Source organism: Sturnira hondurensis, unplaced genomic scaffold, assembly GCF_014824575.4.
Source record: "Sturnira hondurensis isolate 20B ecotype Veracruz unplaced genomic scaffold, ASM1482457v3 Scaffold0000880, whole genome shotgun sequence".
NCBI classification, from domain to species: Eukaryota; Metazoa; Chordata; class Mammalia; order Chiroptera; family Phyllostomidae; genus Sturnira; species Sturnira hondurensis.
Window position 1 is genome coordinate 19580263 of NW_028073511.1, and position 25502 is coordinate 19605764.

At 39.2% G+C, this 25502-nt stretch overlaps 1 protein-coding gene and 1 pseudogene across 3 annotated transcripts in view; one reads left to right on the forward strand and one right to left on the reverse strand.

Annotated features, from left to right (window-relative positions):
* The first annotated feature begins 1813 nt into the window (after positions 1 to 1813).
* Positions 1814 to 25502, forward strand: part of BTLA (B and T lymphocyte associated) — a 34484-nt gene continuing 10795 nt past the window's right edge. For all 3 annotated transcript variants that reach the window (XM_037055189.1, XM_037055198.1, XM_037055210.1), the window contains exons 1-2: positions 1814 to 2157; positions 20843 to 21166. In XM_037055189.1, coding sequence (XP_036911084.1) covers positions 2070 to 2157; positions 20843 to 21166 — 412 coding nt within the window. In that variant the 5' untranslated portion in view covers positions 1814 to 2069. The remainder of the gene's footprint in view (positions 2158 to 20842; positions 21167 to 25502) is intronic.
* On the reverse strand, positions 9280 to 9800 carry LOC118993094 (dynein light chain roadblock-type 1-like; annotated as a pseudogene).

Genomic DNA, 25502 nt, shown 5'->3' on the forward strand with positions numbered 1-25502 from the left:
TTTGCCCTGCAATTAGCTCCTAAAATGCCTGCAAAATGAATTTGAAGATGCCAAATTATACTTTGCCTTTTGCCTTTCACCACAAAATTAGAGATAAGTTCATGTTTTAAATTGTTTATAATATATAATGCAATCACTTTTAAGGACGTAGTAAATTCTTTAAATTTGCACTTTTAAATAAATATCTACTTTTCTGATTAAATGGTACGTGATTATAATGAGAACAGATTTAAAATAGAAGCTCTATTAGTAGACAAGATGTAAATATAGAGCAAAATTGACTTGTTCCTGAGCTAACAAACGTCTGAGACAGACTTCTTTCAGCTCTTCTTTACTAAAATTAAGACAAGAAGTAGGAACCTTAAGGAGGGTCTGACTACAGCGAGGCTTTCAGGTCCCCAGCTATGGAAGGATAAAGGACCAGTCATGCTGATAAATGTAATAAAACAGATATCTCTTTTAAAAAATGCATTAGTTGTTGCATATAGGTTTTTTCCATATTTTACCTAATTAGCATAGACTTTTTTGTATGAGAACATAGTGAATCATAAAGGTTGTGTGCTGAGATAAACATATTTGATACGACCTCTCTCTGGTTTGTGACAGTATCCTGAGATTTTTGGCTTATGGCTTGTGGCTCTTGACCTCTGAGACCATTTAAAAGGGACCATGAGTCTTGCTTCAGTTGCCGTAAGAAGTTTGCACTTCACCTTGAGCACAGAAGGAGAGTTGTGTAAATGCTTCATGAGTATTTTGCAGGATGTTAACTGGGTCATGGAAGTTCTGAGAAGCTGTGTATAGTTGCTTTATGTTACACTGTGGTGGTCAAAACGCATGAATATTCAAGTTTTAACACTAAAGGTTTAAATTAGAAAATCACAGTACTGGTTGATTGAGCTCTTTAAAATCAGGAACAATGACTCATTCATATTTGTGCCTCCAACTTGTGCACAATGTCTGACTGAGTCGGTGAGTACATGAAAACTGTTTTTTAACTTCATGCCCTTAAAACCATTGAAGTTTGGCCTTGAAAGAAAATCACCAGCCTGTGAGAAAAACCCGACTAACAACAACAAAAAAGAACAAAACCAGCGTCTGTCAGTGACCACAGATGTCAGAAATCTAGATTTCTCACTCGGAATCTCAAGTGGGTGAATTTAAATAGCTGGTATGATTAGAAGCTAATTATTAGAAGTGGCCTTGGGGAAAATGCCTCCACATCGCCCGTGCGCTATCTGATCTTCAACTTTTCCATTTCTTCCTTTATTGTTTCTTTTCTATCCAGGCATAACCCCATGAAGAATGTTGAAAATGGAAGTTTCCTTTCATTGATATTCAAGATGCCATTTCGCTCAGAACTTTATTATTTAGGGAGAACATGTAGCTAATACTCACAATGATCTTGTTCCATTGATATTTATCTGCAGATTAAAGACAGTTGCCTTCCCTCACCTGGTGAGGAAGTGCTTCCTGCCACTCATTTTCTCCATAACCTCAAGCAAATCTTCACTGGTTTAATGACAATACGCATTCTGATTTTACCATGACACGATGTTTGGAAGAAAAATCTAAAATCTTTCACATAAAAGAAGTTTCATAATTATAAGATATGAAAAGGGGGAAAATGTATACTTAACCATAGGTACTTTTTACCATGAATTTCCTGACCTTGATTTGATTAAATTCTCAGGCTAAAGATTGCAGCAATATAGATTTCTTTACAGTTTAATGGTTCATTTCATTGAACTTTGAATGAGAAAAACCTCAACATGAGGCTCAAAGGGTGGTGAGCGGAAGGAGAAGTTAGGGACTGAGCTACTCTGCAGATCAGAGCATTTGAAAGTGAGCACTCAGTGTGACAAGAAGCAAAACCACAGGATACCACGTACTCTTGCAGTTCACTTTGTTTCTCAAACTATTCAGAATCTTCCTATTGTGTGCTCCTACATCCTCTCTCTTTAGGTCACAGATGTCGCTGGGGTAGTCAACCTGATCCAACCCTGAAGAACTTGGGGGAGGAAGGGGAGCCTTCTGCCTGAGAAGTGTTCCCACCCCAACATGCACAAGAAATGAAGACATCGCCTGCCATGCTTGGAATTGGGAAGTTGTTTTGGGTCCTCTTCTTAATCCCACATCTGGGCATCTGGAGAATTGACGGTAAAGCAACTACTTAGACTGGGTTTTGTTTCATTTTCCAGGAGGTGTTGGAGGTAATGTTTTTCCTTTCTGATCTTGTAGGATGTGGCATTTATGTGAAGGTTAATGGTAGACAAAAGCAAGTGGTTAGATTTGCTCACTGGAGACATTGCAGGACATAAACCAAATTAGAAAATGGTATTTGTCACTTTAGCTGATTTTCTTAAAACATGTTCTGACAGTAAGAAAAAAGGAACTGGGCAGATGTTATAAGTAATTAGGTACAAATGTATCACTACAACTAGCCAAACTGCTCTGGATGACACACTGATGGTGAGTAGTGTGTTCTTTGCAAACTGAAGCTTGGTAGAGTGAGTGTTATTTTGTTCACTGGGGTAGGATAGGTATTGAATACCTGACTTTGTGGTTTCTCTTGAATAATGTTAATTAAAATCACACGTTAATTAAAATCAGTGGGGTGTGTGCCTGGAGAATACTGATTGAGACAGTGCTGGGAAATATAGGATTGGAGTTTTTTTTTTTGTCATTGCGTCTCTGAAAATGGTTCTGACTTGGGTGTCAGTTCACATAGAAAACAGCTTGGGTTCTGCATAGATGATGTTTGGCCATTTCTGCAAAGATTTTATGTAAGCAAGCAACCAGTTTCTTCCTTCTGGTGAGTTCACTTGCTCCCTTCCATCGACACAGGAGCCTGTCTATTGTAAAGGGGAGGGCTATAAATACCTGGTGGATGTTTTGGATTTTCTCAGGTCTGGTTTCCAATATCTTACTTCATGGTCCCCACACGCACACACACTCTCACCGGTTTGTGTGCTGCGGTTTTAAATTGGAAAATGTAGCCCCTGAAACCCGATAGAATGTTATCTTCCATTCTGGAGCTGGGTGCTTCGACATTTGTCTCCACAGTGCCAAGATAGCACACACCAGGGGCAAAATACATCTTCCCTTTAGTCATCTAAGTATTTTCATGTTTGTGTGTTTTTACTTGTGCGTTATCTTTTGTTACGTTGACGAGGGGTTTAGGTGCTTGATTGCATTTTTCACTTTCTGTCAGATGCCTACAATCACAGAGCAAAAACTGGAGTCAAATTTTATGGAGCAGGATTTATACCAACTTGAAGAGTGTATAAATTATTCCCTGTAAAATGAAATAAACTAATTTTTCAGTGCTGTATTGAGATTGGGGTGTGATTTCCATTCCCCGTCCCAACATGCTTACAAAAAAGAACTGGAGTGTTAGAATCGGGTTCATTTACTGGTTCTGCCACTTACTGTGTGACTTTGGTTAAGTTTCTTATCCTTTTTTACCTTAGTTTCCTTCTTTGTAAACTAGAGATAATTGTACGTAAATTATGGGCCTACTGTGGACACTGTAAATGCAGTAATATGGATAAAGTACCTGGCACAATAAATGCACACAATAAAACCTTAATAGTAATTTTGCTAATATTCTTTTCACCAAGCAATTCTTTTCTTCCCCCCAATTCAATAAAATGGAAGTAGTTTTTAACGTTATTATTTAAAATAGTTGAGTTTTTAAAGCAAAAATAAAATGAATAAATGAAAGATACTATACAATGTATTTAACCCAAAACATAGTGAATCAAATTACTTGGAAAATGAAATGGAAAGCCTTGGGCTAAGTCCTAGCCAGCTATCTTATATAGTGGATGACAAATCACAGCATTAGTTGCATTAAATTTAGGATACAGGTTCACATAGGAATGTTTGCTAGGATTTGTTCTCCCAGACAAAGCTGATGACTACTTCTTAAAAAGCATATTACTTTTAACCTTTATATCTTGGGAAGTTCCTGTAATTCAGTTCATTTTTAATTACTGAATTCTTTATACTGGCACAGTTTCAAAGTTTTTAAAAATAATCTTTAATTTTTTTGCCCTTCACTTCAAAGCAATGTGAGATCTGTGTGCCTCTTCCCAGGAATCAGGCTACACTGAGAATAAGGTTGGAAACAATGTAATGTTCTCTACAGATTTCCTTCTTTATAATGAAATTATGCTTACTTGCTTTTTGTGTTTCTCAACAAAAAATTCAGGGGGTGGGGCACTCTGCACCTCAGTATCTGGCATAGAAATTCTGTCTGGAGGAAAGTGTGTAAGAGTCAAAGTGTCAGCCCCTTCCCTTCCTGGACAGGTGGGCAGACCATGCTGGCAAGAACTAGGCTGCGGCTAAAGAAGCTGTCAGTCACCTGCCTCGTGGTCGGTGAGCAGCTCCAGCTGTGAAGCCTGGGCCACTTGTTCAGTCCCGGATCAGCCTGAGATTTCCCCTTCAAGCAGGAAGGAGCCCTGCAGTTAATGTCTGACAACCACTCGGCACTGTATATGATCCTGAATTAAGGCTGTCGAAAATCTTTTATTAATCACTGCTTATTGTGAGGGAAAAAAAGTCTGAATCTGGTCTAGTACCAGTGGACACTCATAGTTTGGCTCCTTTGAGAACACAGTGGCTGTGGCCAAGTCTCCACCTGAGCCTTGCCCGTGTCCTTTTTAGCCCCTAGTGTGGTACTTCAGTACAGACCACGGATCCCTACTCCACACCTCACACACACTGCATTGCTTTACCACCAACAGCCTGAATGGTGGGGTCGGGTCAGGGCATAAACATTAGCCCAGAAGGTGCTCTGCACCTGTTTCTCATTCTTTGCAGTTTCAGGGTCAGTATCAGGCCTATTTCTTCGGTGATAGCTATTTGTTCCTGTTTAAATGGGCACAGGAGATGGAGCTGTGCCTTCTGCCAAATGCCTGGGTAGTATTGCTCTAAGAATGCCTGCCACAAAATACGACTGCCTTTGATAGGAACGTCTAGGAATACATTCTGCACTACAGGATTTCCTGGATTGTGGTGTGAAAAGGTTAATCTCCGTGCTGAAAACAGCCTCGAAGAGACTTTCCAAGCACTGAGAAGCTTTTTAATTAACTGTTGCTTCCTCTGCCCCACCATCAGAATTTCCTCTGTCGTAATTTGAAGTCAATGTATTTTTGAACTCAAGTGCTACCACACTTCACTGGGACTGTCCGAATTGGTTTCTAGTATTTGTGACTGTCACCTTTGCCTAGAGTTCAGAATTGTTGAAAGAAAACGTTCACAGGCATTTGTGATCAGGTCCAAAAATGAAATTGACCTTTTGCTTTGTTCTGTGGAGAGGCAGTGGTGGGACCCCAGAGCTGGAACGCCTGGGTTACTACCCCGTCTCCACCATTTACCGGTTCCGGGCTCTCTGGTTCTGTTTCCTCCTGTAAACAATGGGGACAATAAGGATACCGACCTTATCCGGTTGTTGTGAGTATTGAGTGACTTAATTCTTTTTAACACTTAGAAGATTAGTTAATAATGTTTTTCCTTTTAGTCCAAAATTGAATTATCTTGAGAGTTCGCTAAAGTAGTATTAGAAAATCATCTCTTATTTGGGTTTACAAAAGTCATCTGTAAATAACTCTTGACATCATTAGCTACTATTATCTCCAGTCACCAAGAAATGATAATAGGGTTTGGGAGTCATGAGACTTGAGTTACATTGTATTATTGAATTGTATCACAACAGTTGGCTTCACATTTCTAACATTCTCCATTCTCTTACCTCAAAATGAGCTTGGTATTATACACCTTTCTGGTATCCTCTCCTGGACTCTGATTTCTGGGCTTATCCTGTAGAAGAAATTACCTATGTGTATGTGCCTATGTGTACACAAGCAGGGGTATCATTTTAATATGCTCAGAATATAAACATGTGCATTTTGAACTTCACTTTGAACACAGTCCAGGAGAGTGTTGAAGGGGCCATCTAGGCCAGTTGCAGGCGGCTTCAAGCTTAGCTGGTAGGGCCCTCTGACTCCTCTCCTCCTTCCTGACAGCCACATTTATCTCATAGTATCTCTCCAGAGCACAACCTGGAACTTGAATACATTACAAAGAGTCCATGGTCCAGAAGTGGGTGTAAGAAAGGCTGGGGCATTTAGGTTCTAGCTGGGTGGCCATGGTCCCATTTCATCTTCTTCTATGGTATTAGAGGAGGAGAATTAACATTGGGGAGGGCGGATTGGCAGTTTCTGCCCACATAGATATTGTTATGTATCTTCCAGGGCTTTGAGAATGCCAGTGAATCTCAGTGCGATCTCTGTAGCAGAATGTAAATATTAGAAAGGCCAGGAACTATCTGGGAAAGAAGTGAAATTGAACTTATGCCATGTCTTTCCACTAACACATAATCACATTTACTCTGAGCATCACAACTGACCTTTTATCACAAAGCAGTATTTAGAAATACGTTGGGCCCTGGCTGGTGTAGCTCAGTGGATTGAGCGCAGGCCTGCGAACCACACAATCGCAGTTCGATTCCCAGTCAGGGCACATGCCTGGGTTGCAGACCAGTTCCCGGTTCCCGGCAGGGGACGCATGAGAGGCAACCATACATTGATATTTCTCACTCTCTCTCTCTCCTTCCCTTCCCCTCTAAGATAAATAAATAAAATCTTAAAAAAAAAAAGAAATACGTTGGTTTCTGAAGTCTGTCTTGGATGCTGTTGTCTACAGCTTCTATGACATCCCCTTAGCTTTTTCTGCTCTGCTTTTCTTCCTTATGTCACTGTGGCCAAGGTGGAGGGCCAATCACCTCCAAAAGGCAGGCCCGTTTCCAGTGGTCAATGTCTTCCCCAGCCAGAACTATTCTCTAAGTTGTCAACGTGAATCATCGTGAGAGCTCATTAAATTGGCTAAAAATGTTTGCTAGGCTAGAAAGATAGTTACACATCAGTTAAGAAATTATCCACTACATACTCATCCTTGTCCCACAGGGTGGGCAGGACTCTGAATTTCTGTTGTGCAGAGACAAAAACAGTGACCAATAGGGTAGAAGCACAAGGGAATATTTGTCACTTGGTAGAGATGTACGTGGAAAAATACCCAAAGACAACTTTTTAAAATCCTCATCTAAGGGCATGTTTTCATTGATTAGAGAGAGAGAGAAACATTGATTGGTTGTCTCCCATACTCACCCCAACTGGGGATCAAACCCAGAACCTAGGAATGTGCCCTGAGCGAGAATTGAACTGGCAACTTTTCGGTGCACGGAACAACGTTCTGAACAACTGAGCAGCACGGCCAAGGTATCAAAGATTATTTTACTCAACCAACACTGGCTTTGCTAGTTAGTATATTTCTGTACAATTTCATCTCTCAGATAAAAGGACACTTTTCTCTGGAATATGCTGCCTTTCTGTATTACATTTGTTTGCCTGGTGAGCATACCAGTGTTTACCCATCACCGCCGATGCCTGTAAAAGCTGTTTAGAATCATTGTTCTGAGCAGTGGCACTTGAGCCAGATCTTCTGGGTTTCCCTCTTCTCTCTGCCACCTATATGCCTTGTGACCTTGGACAGTAATTCAACTTCTGTGTCACCTCTCTAAATCCATTTTATACAAAAAATATAATACCTGGCATTTATTGTTTATTGCGAGCAAGCATAGTCCTAGGAACTCCTCCTATGTGCTCTCATTCACATGAATAACTGTTCCCTGCAAGAGAAGAACATGTGCTTTGGGGTTAGCAGGCCTGGGTTCGAGGCCGGGTCCTGGCTCTGCCTCCCACCTGGTAGTTACCTTGACCAAGTGGCTTAGTTTCTCTGACACTTGGTTTTCCGCACCTAAAGATAATAATAGCAACTATCTCATAAACAATTGTTGGGAGGCTCAAATGAAACTACACATATATATAACCAAAAAGTGAGTAGAACATAATAAGAACTCAACATTTTTTTCATCACATATCTGTGTTTTTTCTGTCTGGAGAATCTGGGATGGGTCTATAGCACTTGGACTCTGCAGGCGCAGTGTGCTCACCATCAAGGGGCAATTAACATAAAGCAGGGACTCTGGAGGCAAGTCGCCAAATGTGACTCAAACCACCCACGTGCTCTCTGACCTAATGATTGCTAAAGCTCTCTACTTGTCGTGTTCTTTAATATCTCAAGAGGAGACACGGCACTTGGTATTTTGTAAGCTTTGCTAACTTTTAGACAAAACTATGGCAAATACTAGAATGACTGTTTTAAAACAGAACGACTTTGGAATAATTCCAAACGAGATAAAAACCAAGAGTTATATGGCTTAGTCTTAAATTGTACAATGCAACTACATTGAAAAGATAGTCTTTAAATTCCCCCCAAGTAGTCATATCAAAAGATGAGAAATTCTAGCCCTAGGATAAATTGCTTGAAAGTATGTTAAATAAATATCTTATAAAGCAAACTTAAAGGAAGGTTTCACATATCGTTATAAGGAGATTTTAAAGAGAAAATAATAATAGAAGGTGATTTTAGTAGTTCTCTCAATTTTCCTGTTTCATGGTCTTTTTTAAAAAGTAAATGGAATATATATGGATTATAACATGTATATTCTTGGTGTGAAGTTACTTTCAGTTCCATTTTTGCCAAAGGAACTTTACCTTAGGTAAGCGCCCCACCCCCTCCTGCTTATTGTGTGTGTTTAGACTGGAAAGAGATGCCTATTTCTCTCAAAAGACCTGTATCAGACAACATGCCTGGAGAAGAAAACTGTTATTGCATGCTAGTTCTATGTCTGTTGTCTATATTGCATTATGTGGTGCTTCTCAGGTAGGTGTAGGTGAATATTTTCCACCTGACTCTAGGGACTGAGACTCAGTAGGTTTTTATTAGACCCCTTAAGATAAATTTATAGGGCTTTCTTAAACTAACAATGATCACCCCTTATAATAGAAGCTCTGATTTTAACATATGCCTATTCTTTTTTCAAATTTCAGTTATTTTTAGTTAAAGAAACACAGCCTGTTCAAGGGCAGCAAAGTGAACTGAAAGTCAGAAGGAAGCAGGGCGTGGGCCGCGTACAAGCCCTTACTTCAAAACCTGGGCTTGAGGAAAGAAGGCCCTCCTGGGAACTCAGGGGTGGCTGGCCAGCAGGGGGGTGGTTTTGGTGGGACGCTGTGGAGCTGCAGCCCACCTTGGCCACTTGATTTGTCTGCTTAGGCTCTAAGGTGATTTTCACCTGCCAGTCAGTTGACATAATTAACACTATTATTCTTGGGGCACATTAAATTAAGGAATGACACGCGCAGCCAAGAGAGTGACTTATTCAGTCAGATTCAGAATTTCAATCAGGAAATCATCTTTATCTGGTGCAAACATAATTTTGTTTTTCTTGGAGTTGTTTTTCTTGGAGTGAGTTTGAAGGAAGGTGAGGTCATTCTGGGGGTCAAGTTCATGCACGGTGCTCAGGACCTTTAAGATGAAGTCTAGCGTGAGGCTGGCATACTGTGTGATGGTAGAATTGTCCATGGTACTCTTTTTTTTTAAGATTTTATTTATCTCCAGAGGGGAAGGGAAGGAGAGAAGGAGAGAAACACCAATGTACGGCTGCCTCTGGTGCATCCCCACCCCCCCGGGAACTGGCCCGCAACCCAGGAATGAACCCTGACTGTGAATCGAACCGCGACCGTGTGGTTCGCAGGCCCGCACTCAATCACTGAGCTACACCAGCCAGGGCAACCATGGTGCTCCTAATGGGAATGACTTCTGGGTTCACCCCGATTATTCCCCCATACTCCCTTCTGTCTCTGAAGTCACTTCGGTGTCTCCCCTACCTCTGCCATTGCAGACCCACATTTCTGATTCTGTGAGTTGATGGAAGCTAGCTAATGATGAGAACGTCGTGAGGGCTTTCTGTTGCTATGCATGTAATTCTCTGAGACCGTCCAGGTGGGTGCTCTTCCAAAATCATTGATGTAGGATTACACACCTGCTGTTGCTGTACATGAATTGGCCTTGACTATGCTCAAGCCACTGCCTCAAGGGATCACTAAACCTGCATCATTTTGTAAGGTAAGAGGTACGGGCCTCTCTTCCTTGGTGGTCATCACATGTCCTCTCCTCTTCACTACTCCAGCTCCCTGCAGTTAGGCAGATCAGACCACCTGCATCCTCTGAAGGCCTGTTTTCCTTCTGAGTCTGAAGAATTCTCTCTTTCCATAGCTTCCCCACCATGTGTCTGAAGTTTTTATCTGTTGGTTGGTTGGTTGTCTATCATAGTATCTTTTGATAGAAGATGAAATCCGGGGACTTCCGCCAAGATGGAGGCATAGGTGGAAACACTGTGCCTTCTCCCACAACCAAGTTTGAATACAACAAAGGTTTGGAGAAACAAAGACACAACCAAAGGACAGAAAATTGAATTATACGGAAGTCCGACTACATCTAACTGTTCAACGGGGACGGTAAGAGGGGCGGAGCCAGCAGCGAGCAGGGTCGGGCANTAGAAGATGAAATCCTAGTTGATGTTACAGAAAATTATTAGGATATTATACCTTTCATAATCATTTCAGTCTTTCAAAAAATATCTGGTTACATTTTTATGTTTAACTCTAATGCTGACTTAGCTCTGGTAAGACATTCAGCATTTATTAAAGGCAATCATTTCTTTCAGTGAAGATAATCATTTTGAACTTTTCATAAATATGCCAGAATTTTCAATGGGAAGAATTTTTCAATGGAATCTTGGTCGGGATTTTCCTCATAGTAATTTTTATAATCAAGGCATATAGTTTTTTAAAATAAAAATTGTATTTCACATCAGACTCAAATTACAAACCTTTTCTTTTTAAGAGCTAGTAAGTTTCACAAGTGACCTACCACCCTCTTCGACTCCCGACGACGTCTGCACTTGCAGCTCCACTTGTTCAGCTGGAAGGCACTAGACCAGGCAGTTGTTTGTGGCTGGCTTTCTGATTGGTTGATCTAGGTGTCTGGATGACCACAGAGTGTCACTTATTAAATATTTTTAATATCACTCCTAAGGGAACACAAATCAGGCCTTTCCACACTGCATAGTTATGAGGTCTAGTTTAGTTTTGATGGTTATGCGTGACCACTGCAGAGTATGCTGAGATGCCTTTGGCCGACCTCTCTAAAGGCTCAGCCGTATCTGCTCTGTGACCTCAGCACACAGAGAGCATGAGTCAGAGCTATGACAGAGGATATTTCTCTCCACGAAACTGCCTCTGTTTCATCTGACGGCACCTCGTGCCATTTCCCCTTCATACCTTTTCTAAGGCCGCTTCCTCCTGCAGACAGGTACCCTTGCACCAAAAAGGGCTGTAGAGCAGATAGGAAGACAGATGCATGAAATCATATTTAATTATAGAACAGTGATGCATGTCACACAAAATAACAAGGAACATTCACTGGGGTGGGGACAGCAAGTAAATTTGGGTTGCTGGAGTATGAGGGTGGGGTGGGAGACAGGGGGTAAAATGCCATTTAATGAAATCTGAGCATGTTCCTGCGAGCATCAGAGATTCTCTGGAGGGTTTTAGGCAAAAAGTCTTGTGACTGAATTTTCATTTTTAGAATACAAACTGTGACAGTAATGTGGAGACTGAATTGAAGTAGAGAGAGGGGACAAAGGCCAAGTTTGGAATGTAGAAGACTAGTTAGTAGGCTGTGACAATAATCCACATGAAACAGAATAAGACCCAAATTAAAATGGTGGCGTGAAAACAAATTTAGATGCTGAACCAAGTTAACTTGGTGACTGATAAAATGGAGCAGTAAAGGGATAAGGGATGGCTCCCATGCTGCTAAGGGGATAGTGGTATCGTGCTATGGTAATGGGAGGAGGACCGGGTTGTCCCAGAGTGGAGCTTGGGGCAGGAGGGGTTCAACCTCCTCCTCCAAGTGGCCCAGCTGCTCTGCCTCTTGGAGATTTGAAAGCTCTGAGAGACTATATAATCAAGATAATTTAAAAAATTTAATGGGAAAATTAAGAAGCAATGCAAGTCTTTTTCTGCATGCTCTTTTCACTAGAAACCATCACATTGTCTTTACAGTATTTATTTATTTATTTATAGTTTAAGATGATTTTTTTATTGTTGTTCTATTATAGTTGTCTCCACTTCCCCCCACTACTCTCCTCTGCCCTACCCACCCCCACCTCCCACATTCAATCCTCACCCCCATTTGTGTTTGTCCATGGGTCCATGGTCCTTTATACATGTTCTTTGATGACCCCTCCCCTTCTTTGCCCTGTTATCCCCCTCTCCCCTCCCCTATGATCATTATCAATTTGTTCTTTATTTCAGTGTCTCTGGTTCTATTTTGCTTGCTAGTTTGTTTTATTGATTAGATTCCATTAGAGGCGAGATTATATGGTATTTGTCTTTCACCACCTGGCTTATTTTACTTAGCAAAGAATTTAAAAACAAGTAAAAGTTGGTCTACTTTAAATTGTCACCACATACAAGGAGTTCTAAAAAATATTGGTGGTAAAATATTTTTCTCCTTAAGAGGTTTCATTTCTTTTATTCTATGCAGCCATTTTGAATGCAGCCATTTATTTGTTTAAATTTGAAACAGTAAAACTGTAGATATTGTCAGGTATAGTTTCATATGTGAACTAAAGTTCACTCATACATGAAATGTTTTATTGATTAATATTTTTACAATTGAAATTATTATCTTTTTATTGTTTAAATATATTTTGTTGATTATGCTATTACAGTTGTCCCATTTTTTCTCCCCTTTATTCCCCTCCACACTGTACCCCTCTTCCCACCAGCGTTCTCCCACCTTAGTTCATCTCCATGGGTCATACATAAGTTCTTTGGCTTCCTCATTTCCCACACTATTCTTTACCTCCCCCTGTCTATTCTGTATCTATCATTTATGCTTCTTACTCCCTGTACATTTTTCCTCATTCTCTTATTCTCCCCCCACCCAGTCCCCACTGATAACCCTATATGTGATCTCCATTTCTGTCATTCTTTTCCTGTTGTAGTTGTTTGCTTAGTTTGCTTTTTTTTTTTAGGGTCCATTGTTGATAATTGGGAGTTTGTTGTCATTTTGCTGTTCATATTTTTGATCATCTTCTTTTTCTTAGATAAGTCCCTTTAACATTTCATATAATAAGGGCTTGGTGATGATGAACTCCTTTAACTTGACCTTATCTGGGAAGCACGTTATCTGCCTTTCCATTCTAAATGAAAGCTTTGCTGGATAGTGTAATCTTGGGTGTAGGTCCTTGCCTTTTATGATTTGGAATACTTTTTTTCCAGCCATTTTGTGTCTGCAAAGCTTCTTTTGTGAAATCAGTGGATAGTCTTATGGGAACTCCTTTGTAGATAACTGTTTCCTCTTCTCTTGCTGCTTTTAAGATTTTGTCCTTATCTTAAATCTTGAGTGATGTAATTATGATGTGCCTTGGTGTGTGCTTCCTTAGGTTCAACTTCTTTGGGACTCTCTGAGCTTCCTGAACTTCCTGGAAGTCTATTTCCTTTGCTAGATTGGGGAACAATGTTTATTATTTTTTCAAATATGTTTTCAATTTCTTGCTCTCTGTCTTCTCCTTCTGGCACCACTATGATTTGAATGTTGGAACATTTAAAGTTCTCCCAGAGGTTCCTAAGCCTCTCCTCACTTTTTTGGAATTCTTTTATCTTCATTCTCTTCTGGTTGAATGTTTATTTCTTCCTTCTGGTCCAAACCATTGATTTGAGTCCTGATTTCCTTCCCATCACTGTTGATTCCCTGTACTTTTTCCTTTATTTCATTTTGTATAACCTTCACTTTCTCCTCTATTTTGAAACCATACTCAACCATTCCTGTGAACATCCTGATTACCAGTGTTTTGATCTGTGCATCTGAGTTCTATTCAGATCTCTTCATCACTTCTATTTTTGGAGCTTTGATCTGTTCTTTCATTTGGGCTATATTTTTTGTCTCAATGTGTCTGTTACATAGTAAGAGGTGGAGGCTTAGGTAATCACCAGGGTGGAGCAACCCAGGTCATTGCATTGTGGCACTGTATGTGGGGGAGAGGTCCGAGAGAGAAAAATGCCACTTGCTCAGCTCTCGACTGGCTTTCAGTCACTTCCCCTACTACCCGCAAGTGAAATGGGCCCTTCTGGTGCTAATTCCTGGGTGTATTATTTTGTGTGTGTTCTAGAACCCTGTGGGTCTCTCCAGTGTACTTTCCTGTGAGGCTGGGACTTTCTCCCGCTGCTTCAATCCCCACAGATTTTTACAGCCAGAGTTTTGAGGCTTTATTTCCCTGTGCTGGGACTCTGGGTTTTATGATCTGTCTTGCTCTCCAGTTGTTCCTCCTGGTTTATTTGCATGCAAATATGGGACCACCAGCAACCACCTTGCCTGCCCTGATCCTCCAGTTGCCACCTTGGCACTCATCTTCTCCACCCTGGCTGCCTGCCTCCACCCCTCCTACCAGTCTGGATGAATGCTTCTCCTTAAGCTCCTTGGTTGTTGGACTTCCATACAGTTTGATTTTCTGGTAGTTCTGGTTATTTTTTTGTTTTTAAATTTGTTGTTGACCTTCCTTTGGTTGTGCAAGGAGGCAAAGTGTATCTACCTACACCTCTATCTTGGCCAGAAGTCTAAAGTCTTAACTGTTTTAAAATTTTAAAAAAAATCAAGATGAAAAAATATTACATTAGTGGTCTAATTTAGTAATTGCCTAAATTTTATCTTTTGTGAAATTTCAGTTTTAATAAAATTCACATATTAGGTGCTGGAAAATTATTTATATAAATTAATAAGTTGGGCTATAACTAAAGGATCAAAGTTCACACCATCTCTCTTTCTCTCTCTCCCTTCCTCTCTCTCTAAAAATAAACATATCCTTGGGTAAAGATTTAAAAGAAAAAATTTACACTATTTAGGGAGATATAAAAACTGTTAAGTAAATAGTTGTGCATTTTTACTTCTTTGAATTCTTATGTTATTTTTCAATATCTTTTACCTTGCATAATTTTCTATACAAAGTTCAGTGAAAAATATTCACTGAATATGTGTCTTTTTGTCCATTTTATTATTTGTTTCATTTCATGATTATTTCTGAAACTATGTTCCTACATAGAAGAGGGGGTTGTTAAAAATGTACTCTGGGCATCAGATATGCCAGATATAGCCTAGTCATGGGATATATTGATACATATTAATTGTATCCTAGTGGGTTCATGAGAATTTTTAAAATAAGAGGCTTCCTAAATCTGTAGGGATTTGAAAAAGGATATTGCATCATTTGATGGCCTGGGCATAATAGGGGCTTCATCTTTGTACTGCATGCACTTAAGTTATTTTTAGCATTTGGGGATTTCCTGCCATTAAATATGAATGTTTTAAAAAAGCAGGAGCAAAAATAGCAGAAACAGTTACAATTAACATTGGTCCATAAACCCTAGCCAGAAGCAAATGTGATCTTCACCCCTCTTTAGAAAATGTTTTGTTTTGACAACATAAACTCCTTAGAGACAGCTTTGGATGTCCTGAGTATCATGAGATAGATATGCACAACTCAGGACAAGCAAAAAGAAGTGCCAACAATCTTATCAGGTGGAAAACTAGAATTGAGTTTATTTGAATCCAGGAGTCAAGGTATAAACAAAAGAGTTCTAGTAACATAACAAATAGTATGCAATAAACCATTCATCATTTTAAAAAGGGTAGAATCATGCCATTTAGCTCAGTGTATCATTCCTCCACTATAAACATTAGACATAGAGGATATAAAATCTTCTTTGCATAAATAGGGAGTATTCTTGTAGTGCCTCCCTGTATTTATCTATTCATTCCTCCATTCGAGAAAAATCCGTGTGCCTGGTAATGTGGCAGTCAGTGGTCCCCATCCTGCTGATAAGAATATACAGAAACTGCAGGGATGTTTCCATAATTTCATTACAAATCAGCGATGTGGTCAGGTAGAACAGCTAACTCTCTTCCACTTCATGCACTCCCCCCTAACATACAGTCCAAGAATGCCGAAGCTACAAAAAATGTTAAACTGTGCTACTAGCATTGGGTGACAGCCTGATGGCTAAATGGGAAGCTAACATATTCTGACCGAAAGTAAGCCTTAGAAGTAATTTTGTAGCATGGGCCACACACCGAGGGAGGTGAGGTTGGATATGTATTTCTGTGTAGGAGATGGTGGTGAGTAATAATTTTCTTCTATTTGCTATCCAATCCTTTTATTTTATTTTAAAGAAATGGAGTGCCAGTGAGTCTGGGTGGCTACCTCAATATCACACAGTGTGTTAGCATTTGACAAATCATGTTCAAATGAATATTCTAAATTTTAGCTACCTCATGACCTTTATAAATATCCCAAAAGAATCGTGATCTGTATTTTCTCACCGTTGATAAAGAAAATTTAATCTTCTCCCACCTAGTGCTTATTCCATTTATTCTGAAATGACTAGGGGTCTCCATGTCACTATTTCAGTAAAACCATAATCCAAGTGTGGATTTAATTCATGAAACTGCCATGAGATTCCTGGCTTTGCTGTCTTTGCCCTTCCATTTTCTCAGTTTCTCTTATGTTCAGTCGCTGCTCTAATTATCAAAGATCTACTCATTCATTAAAAATTCAGCTCAAGTACAACCTTTCTGTTAAGCCTTGCCCCAACGGCCCTAGTTGAAGTGAATCCTCTGCACACCCATGCAAAGTTTGCACCTCTTTACCATGTTATTCTGTTCTTCCACTGGTCTAGTGTCTTTCCCACTGGAAGGCAAGTCCCATGTTGACAGGAACCATATTTTGTTTATTCCTGCAGGATCCCTCTGAGCCTTGCTTTTAGCCCAGGTAAGGTTGAAGTGAAAAGAATGGTAGACAAAATTTATTTCAGAAGAGAGACCTCGTTGTTAGTTAATTTTGTCACACCAATTAAATGGTAAGTTCCTTGAGAGAAGAAGGTCTTTGTAACTATAGTGCCATTTTCCCAGGGTTATAGGCTTCATAAGCTATGGTTAACTTATCCAAGTAAATAAAATGGGAAGTTAGGAGGCTGAGATAACCTTAGGGAGAGCATTGGACTTCTGGAAACAAGGTTTCACTTGTTCTTTCTGCCTCTGCCTCCTTGCTTTTTTGTCATAAGTCTAACCACATCCAGGTGTTATATTGTTTGGCACTTCCTTTTGGTAAATTATCTTGCCCTTTCTCTTCAATTTTCTTAAAACCTCATTCTCATAACTTGACCTTCAATTTGCTTTCATTTTTATTCTGAATTTTTGGAAGCAACTGAATTAGGAAGTTTTTAAGTGAACTTATTTAAGATCTCAGAGTAGTGATAAATATATAAACATTCAGAGGTCTCTGTAGGTCTCTCGTCTCAGTCTGAGATGAGAGAAAACTCAATCAGGTGATACTTATTCTAAGCAAGGATTGCGGATATGTGAGCAGAAATTATGAGAAGTTTATTGGGTGTTAGTTAGGAAATAGCTAAGAATGAGCATATTCATGACAGCAAGGAGATAGAAAGGAGGTGGAACATTGTGCTAGGTAAAGTAGTATGGACAATGCACGGCCATAATAACATATATTACTGGGGACTTCCATTCAAGATGGAGGTGTAGGTAAACACGGTGCACCGCCTCACACAACTCCATCAAAATTACAACTACAGTAAAGAGCAATCATCACTCAGAGCCATCAGAAATCGAGTTGAATGGAAGTCCAACAACTACAGAATTAAAAAACCACATCCATGCAGACTGATAAGAGGGGCAGAGCTGGCTCCATGTTCATGCGTGGTGGATAAAAATTTGGGAGAAATATCTTGGGAGCAAGGAGTCTCAGACCCACACCAGACCCCCCCATCCCAGGGTTCCAGTGCCAGGAAGATAAATCTCCATAACTTCTGGTGGAAAAATACCAACAGGGATTGAGTCAATGGGAGAAAGTTCTAGAGTCCCTCTTAAAACCCTCACACAGCCTTATTCAGACTCACTACCTCTGACCTCCAGCACTGGGGTAGCAGCATAAGAGGCACCAGTGGCATATGGGGAAGAACTGAAGTGTCTGGTATCAGGGCAAGAGCTGGGTAGAGCTTTCTCCCAGGCAAAACGGTGGGCAGAAGCCATTGTCCCTCTTCTAGCCCTCCCCCCATAGAGCCACAGAGCCCACAGGAAGACACCATACCTGAGACTCCATCAACCTGGCTAACATTGTTTACCCTGCCCTGAAGATTCCCTGAGACTCAGTCCCACCCAACTTATAGGCCCACACTTTTAACAATGACTTTTCCATATGAGTGTCTGGTCTGGGTTCATGCTTCAAAACTTCCTAAATCCTCTCAAACAAGCAACAGCTGGCCTCAGGGAGCCCTCCGACTTGTACTTCTTGCTAAGTGGCCTCATACCTGGCACTAGCAGCAGCCAGCTTTGGATCACTTGGGCTTTGCCTGGGAACCTCTAAGCCCAGCACAAGTAGCAGCCATCTCAGATTGCTTTATAGCTCATGCAGGGTGGCTCCGGGCAGAACACAGGTGGGAGCTAACCTTGGCCTGCATCACTAGGTAAACCCCAGAGCACGCACACCTACAGACCACATCATAGTACTACCACCCTGTCCCTGAACAGCTGATCCTCCATGGATGGCAGAGGTTGGTGGTCAGTGTTCACAGCTAGTCTTTGAAGCTGACTGGCCTGGGTAAATCTCTCCCACCGATCTGCCAAGAACAATCAAGGCTCAACTACAAGAGGAGAATATACTCACCCCACATGAGAGTGCACCTCAACTACCCGGTTTGGGTGATAGGGGAAGCTGTGCCACTGGACCCTACAGGACACTGACTATACTAGGCCACACTACCAAGATATGGAGTCAAAGCAACTGTACATAATACTTAGAAACAAACACAATAAGGCTGCCAAAATGAGGAGATAAAGAATCATGGCCCACATAAAAGAACAGAATAAAACTCCAGAAAAAGAACTAAACAAAATGGAGATAAGAAATCTATCAGATACAGAGTTCAAAACACTGGTTATAAGGATGGTCAAGGAACTTAGGACCTCAGCAGCATAAAAGTGACCCAGTCAGAAATGAAGGATGCACTAATTACAATAAAGAACAATTTGCAGGGAAACAACAGTAGAGTGAATGAAGCTGAGATTCAAATCAGTGATTTGGAACATAAGGAAGCAAAAAACAACCATGCACAACAACAAGGGAAAAGAATCCAAAAAAATTAGGGTAGTGTAGGAAGCCTCTGGGACAACGTCAAGCATTCCAACATTGGCATCATAGGTGTTCTAGAAGGAAAAAGGAAAAAGAAAAATTTGGAAATTTATTTGAAAAAATAATGAAACAAAACTTTCTTAATTTGGTGAAGGAAATAGATGTACAAGTCTAGGTTCCACAGAGAGTCCCAAAATAGATGGATGCAAAAAGGCCCTCTCCAAGACACATTATAATTAAAACGCCAAAGGATAAAGATAAAGAGAGAATTTTAAAAGCAGCAAGACAAAAGCAGCTTGTTACCTCCAGGGGAGTTTTCAAAAGACTATCAGCTAATTTCTCAAAAGAAACTCTGCAGGTTAGAAGGGTTTGGCAAGAAATATTCAAAGTCATGAAAAGCAGGGACCTACAGCTGAGATTGCTCTACCCAGCAAAGCTATCATTTAGAATCAAACAGTAGATAAAGAGCCTCCCAGACAAGAAAACACTAAAGGCATTACTCATCACCAAACCATTATTACGGAAAATGTTAAAGGGGCTTATTTTTAAAAAAGATGAAAACTAGGAACAATAAAATGGTAATAAATACATATCGATCACCAATTGAATCTATAAGCAAACTAAGCAATCCATAAGAAAAAAGACAGAATCATGGATGTGGAGAGTATTTTGATGGTTGCCCATTGGGAGAGGAATGGGAAGGATTAGGTGAAGAGGTGAGGGGATTAAGAAGTACCAGTTGGTAGTTACAGAATAGTGATGAGGGTGTTAAGTACAGTGTAGGTAAAAATAGAGTAGCCAAAAAACTTATTAATGCATCACCGATGGACCTGAACAAAGTGTGTGGATTGTCTGAGGGAGTGGGAGATGCAAGGTAGAAGGGGAAGAAGAAGGGGAAATCAGAATAACTGTAATAGCATAAAGAATAAAATATAAATAAAAAACATATATTAGCAATTTCAACCTGTTTCATCTCATGGCACACATAAACTAATTACTAAAATTCTGCAGCACACCACAATATATATATATTTTTGCCAATCTGAAAAAAACAGGTATAATTTTGATTCATTCACACCAATGGCTATCGAATATTGGATGTTGTCTATTTTTAAATTTGACAACCTAAGGGAAGTCAGTGCCCTTGATTAAACAGTCAGGTGTTATGTGTTTAAAATTATTGCTGCACACAAGTGTGCCTCTTATGAAAATCACCGTCATATATTATTTTTGTTGTGAGGGTTAAATGAATTAAAGTACTTGTGCTAGTACTTTTTAAAGTACTCAGGGCATTTCAAAGAGCCCTGAGAATTTAATAAGTAATTGACAAAAGATGCTGTTATTATTTACTACCTGTTAAAGTAGCTATAAAATCATAAAGTAAGTGAAAATAAACTAAAATATAATTAGATAACAAATTTTTGGAATTATATAATATTTTGGAAATTTATAATATTATTGAACAAGTGAAATGATTTGTTTTTAACAAATTGTTATCATGTGCTTACCACATGCCATATACTCTGATAGTGAGGCTTAAGTGCTGGAAAATATTATCTCAAAAAATTATAGAATCATGCTGGATAAATATTCGGCAAAAACTGTTGAAGTGGTAAATATCTGGTCCTTCTAGAACAGATTGATTTTAATTTTGTTTTCATCTTTCAGGGGAAAAATTATGTGATCCACATATTCATATTGAGAGAGATTCCGTGTATGAAGCCTTTAGAGGGAAATCATTTCACCTGGAATGCCCTGTGGATATCTGTGCTAATGTACAAAATGCAACCTGGTGCAAGATTGAAGGAGAAAAGTGTCCACCTCTTGTGCAAACACCTCATACAAAAATGAAGTGGGATGAAAGGAAAAATACTAGGGTTTATCTTCTGTATTTTGATCAAGCACAGGCTAGTGACAATGGATCATACCGCTGCTCTGCAAATGTTTTGTCTGGACTCCTTGAAAGCTTCTCAATAACTCTTTATGTGACAGGTGAGTTCTTATACACTACCTAATGTTTTCTCATTATGTTTCAAGCAAAAGGAGAACCCAGGTTCTCAAACAATTATATTAGATAGTGAACTTACGTAAGTCATTAGAACACTGCCACCCCTCACAGACTGTCAAGTGCACATTGTATATGTATGTTTAGGTGTATGTGTGTTTTGGGGTGAGTGAATTAGAGAAAAGTAGAAAGTATAATAAAATGTATTATTTTTGCCCTGGAGGATGTGGCTCAGTTGGTTGGAGCCTTGTCCCATAAACCAAAAATGTTGAGGGTTCAGTTTCTAGTTGAGGTGCATATGGGAGACAACCAAGATGTTTCTCTCTCACATAGATTCTTTCTCTCTCTCTCTCTCCCCTCCTTAATCTCCCTCTAAAATCAATACACAAATTAAAAAGTTACTGTTTTACTTTAAAAGAGAATACACTTTATTTGATAAGTCCAAAAGTAGACCACTGAAATGCGGGGAAAATTTCAAACTGAATGCCAATAGCAGTAGACAGCTTTTTATTCTCTGTCATTGTTTTCTTTTATTTTTTTTCCCATTTTTTTGTCTTTGACTTTTACTACTAATAATAATTCCTTGAAGTTATGTTTGTAGTGAAACTCCATTTAGAATAACATCAAAATGATAAAGCACTTAAGAATAAATGTAACCTAGAGGGTACAAGACTTACACACTGAATGAAATGTAGCTGAAAGAAATTGAAGATGTAAATAAATAGAAAGATGCCCTGTGTTCAAGGACTGGAACGTTAAATATTGTTAAAACAGCAATAGTTCCCAAAGTGATCTACAGATTCAATGTGATCCTCACCAAATCCCAACAATCTTTATTTGCAGAAATGGAAATGCTGATTTTAAAAGTTGTAGAGAATAGCAATGAGCCCAGAATGGCCAGAAATTTTTGAGAAAGAAGAACCATGTTGGAGCACTCAACACTTCCCGAATTTCAAAACTTGTTACAAAATGACAGTAATTAAAATTGTTGTCCTAGCATGAGGATGAATATGTAGATCATGGGATAGAATTGAGAATCCAAAATAATCCATACATTCTTGGTCACTTGCTTTTTGACAAGAGTGCCGAGGCCATTCAATAGGAAAAGAATACTTTTTTTCAATATTCAGCTGCAAAAGATAATTTGGACCTCTACCTCATACAATATACAAAAAAGGAAGAATTAAGTAAGAATTGATCTGATATTTAAATATAAGATCTAAAACTATAAAATCTATATTCACATAAAACTATAAAACTATGATTTTTTTAAAATATATTTTATTTATTTATCTTTAGAGGGGAAGGGAAGGAGAGAGGGAGAGAAATATCAATGTATGGTTGCCTCTGCTGAGGACATACAATGTATTGTGTGTCCCCTGCTGGGAACTGGCCTGCAACCCAGGAATGTGCCCTGACTGGGAATCGAACCGAGATCCTCTGGTTCACAGGCCCGTGCTCAATCCACTGAGCTACACCAGCCAGGAAAACTATGATTTTTTTAGAAGACCACATGGGAACTAATCTTCATGATCTTGAATTTCTTGGATAAGATATTAAAAGCATAAGCAACAAAAGGAAAAGTAGATAACTTGTACTTCATCAAAATTAAAAACTTTTCTGCTTCAAATGACACTATCGAGACAGAAAAGACAACATACAGAATGTGATAAAATATTTGCAAATCATACACCCAAGAAACTTGTACCCAGAATATATACAAAATTCTTAAAACTTAACAAATTAAAAAAACAGTTAATGAAAATAATGGGCAAATAATTTGAATAAATTTTATTCACAGATTTGTAAATGACCAATAATCACATGAAAAATGCTCAACATTGGTAGTCATCAGGGAATTGCAAATAAAAAATATAATGATATCACTCTATAGCTACTAGGGTGACTAGAATTAAAAAAAGAACAAAAAAGAAAGAAAAGTAGGTGCTGGCAAGGATGTGGAAAAACCAAACCCTTATACATTGCTAGTGGGAACGTAAAATGGTGCAGCTGCTTTAAAAATAGTCCAGCAGTTCTTCAAAAGGTTAAACATAGTTGCCACAGACCCAACCATTCCATTCTTAGGTAAATACCGAAGTGAAATGGAAATGCATGTCCACAAAAAACTCGTACATGAATGTTCATAGCAGCACTATTCACACCCCAAAATGGAAACAACCTACATGTTCGTCAGTGGATAAACAAATAAAGGAAATGTGGTAAATCATATAATGGCATATTATTCAACCATAAAAGAAGGATGCACGGACACATTGTACAACATAGGTGAGCCTCAAAAACATTATGCTAAGTAAAAGAAATCAGTTACAAAAGATTACATATTGTATGATCTTGTTCACATAAACCACCCAGAATGTGCAAATCATGATGGATAGTTTCCAGGGACTGGGAGAAAGGGAGAGCGGGCAGTGATAATTTAATGGGGTTGGGCTTCTCTCTGGGGTGATGAAAATGTGCTAAAGCCTTGATAGTGGTGGTGATTGCACAACACCGACTATTTTAAATGCCACTGAATTATATGCTTTCAGTGACTAAAATGGTAATTTTTACATTACTGCATAAAATATATTAGCATCAACGAAGATCACCCTTTAATTATAAGAAATGAGATGGACTTTCTTTTGTAAGCAGAAGGTGACCCTGAAGGTTATTGCAAAAGAGAAATTTGATAAAGGTATGGCACAGTGGTAGCATGTCTGAAATCTACACATAGTCTCACACGGTTACTTCTTGTACGGATGCCATTCACTCAACTGTTCACATTTTGTGTGTGTGATTTTAATTAACTTATTACTTTAGATGCACACTTTGGAGAGAGTCTTTAAATTCTCTTAAAGCAGCCCAATGAAAGAATCCACTTAAATGACATTAAAAATTTTCAATCACTTTAAAATTTTTAAAGCAGGCCAATGAGGGGATGCACAATATTCTCATGCTAGCTGCAACCCTCTGCTATGAAGCACAGAATTGTAGAATACATTTACGGCAGAAATAGATTTTGGGTCAAACCCAATGCTAATTACCTGTGACTATCCACACACTGGTTTATAAACCTGTTTAGAATTGATCTTGTATCTCAAATATCTTTGCTTTTCCAGGAAGAGAGAGCATAGTGTCTGATACATAATGGGTGTTCAATAAAGATTTATTTGTAAATGAGTTAAATAACTTAATATATGCTAAGTGAAAAAAATCGCCTTTGACTACCTGGAGAAGCCTATATTGAGGATGTTTGGAAAGAATGCTTCCTGGAAAGAATTGTGCTATTAATTCACTTAATGAGATATTATAAAGTACTGAAATTTTAAAGAAGTAATGCATTTTTAACCAGCAAAATAAATGTTAAAAATAAGCAACATTTGCAAAAATGTTCCTTCCAGGCCAATATGAATTATAGTATTAAATATAAAATAATTAACTACTACTAAGTAATTTGTATAACATTTTAATATAATGCATTACAAAATTAAATGTAGTGACAGAGTCCAACTTCCTTGGAAGAAAATCTTCTTGTGTCATTTATTCTTACATTGTGGGGACCAAGTCACTTCCTTACAAGAGAGAAATTTAGCCAAGTGTTTATCCCACATTTGAGTCATCCCTTGACCACTCCAGATGTTTGTACAGTCGGTAAAGTGTCTGTTCTATGGAGCCAAGTTGAGGCTAAAATTAGGATTAATAATATGTCTCCCTTGTGGAGATCAGGGGTGGCAGTCCCTCTAAAACCCTGTGCCTTGAGAAGGTGTGCTTATTAGGCCCCCACTGGGACAAAGAGCATAAATGGTGAAGAGGGCTGAAGGAAGGTCTAAGAGCTAAGCTAAAAACATTGAGGACCTTTTAAATTCTCATTTACATTTCTACTTTCCTAATTTCCTTTTCTCCTTCCTTTCTTATCATTCTGTCTGTTAATGCTCCTGACTCCCACTGAGATCCCCCAGGATGTTTCTTTGGCCTTCTACTCTTGTCTGTCAACAACCTCCCACTCTGTGGCATGTTCATCCTACAGCTTCTATGATCATCTCAGACCTTCCTTACCTTCCTTCTCAATGATTTCAGTCCATTGTATGGGCTCCTTGTCCTCAGTGTTTCCTCATTTTTGCCCAGTTCAGCCAAAAATCTTCCTGATACCGAGCAACTCACAATACTGGGCTCAAGTTTGTTAACCAGTGTTCCAGGCCTTCCACCGTCCACCCCCACCTCCCTTTCTGGATTGTTTCTGAGTTCCACACAAAGACTCTCAACCGCATTGGCACGTCTTCACCATGATCCTTCCCAGGCTGCTGTCACCACACGTGGAGCACC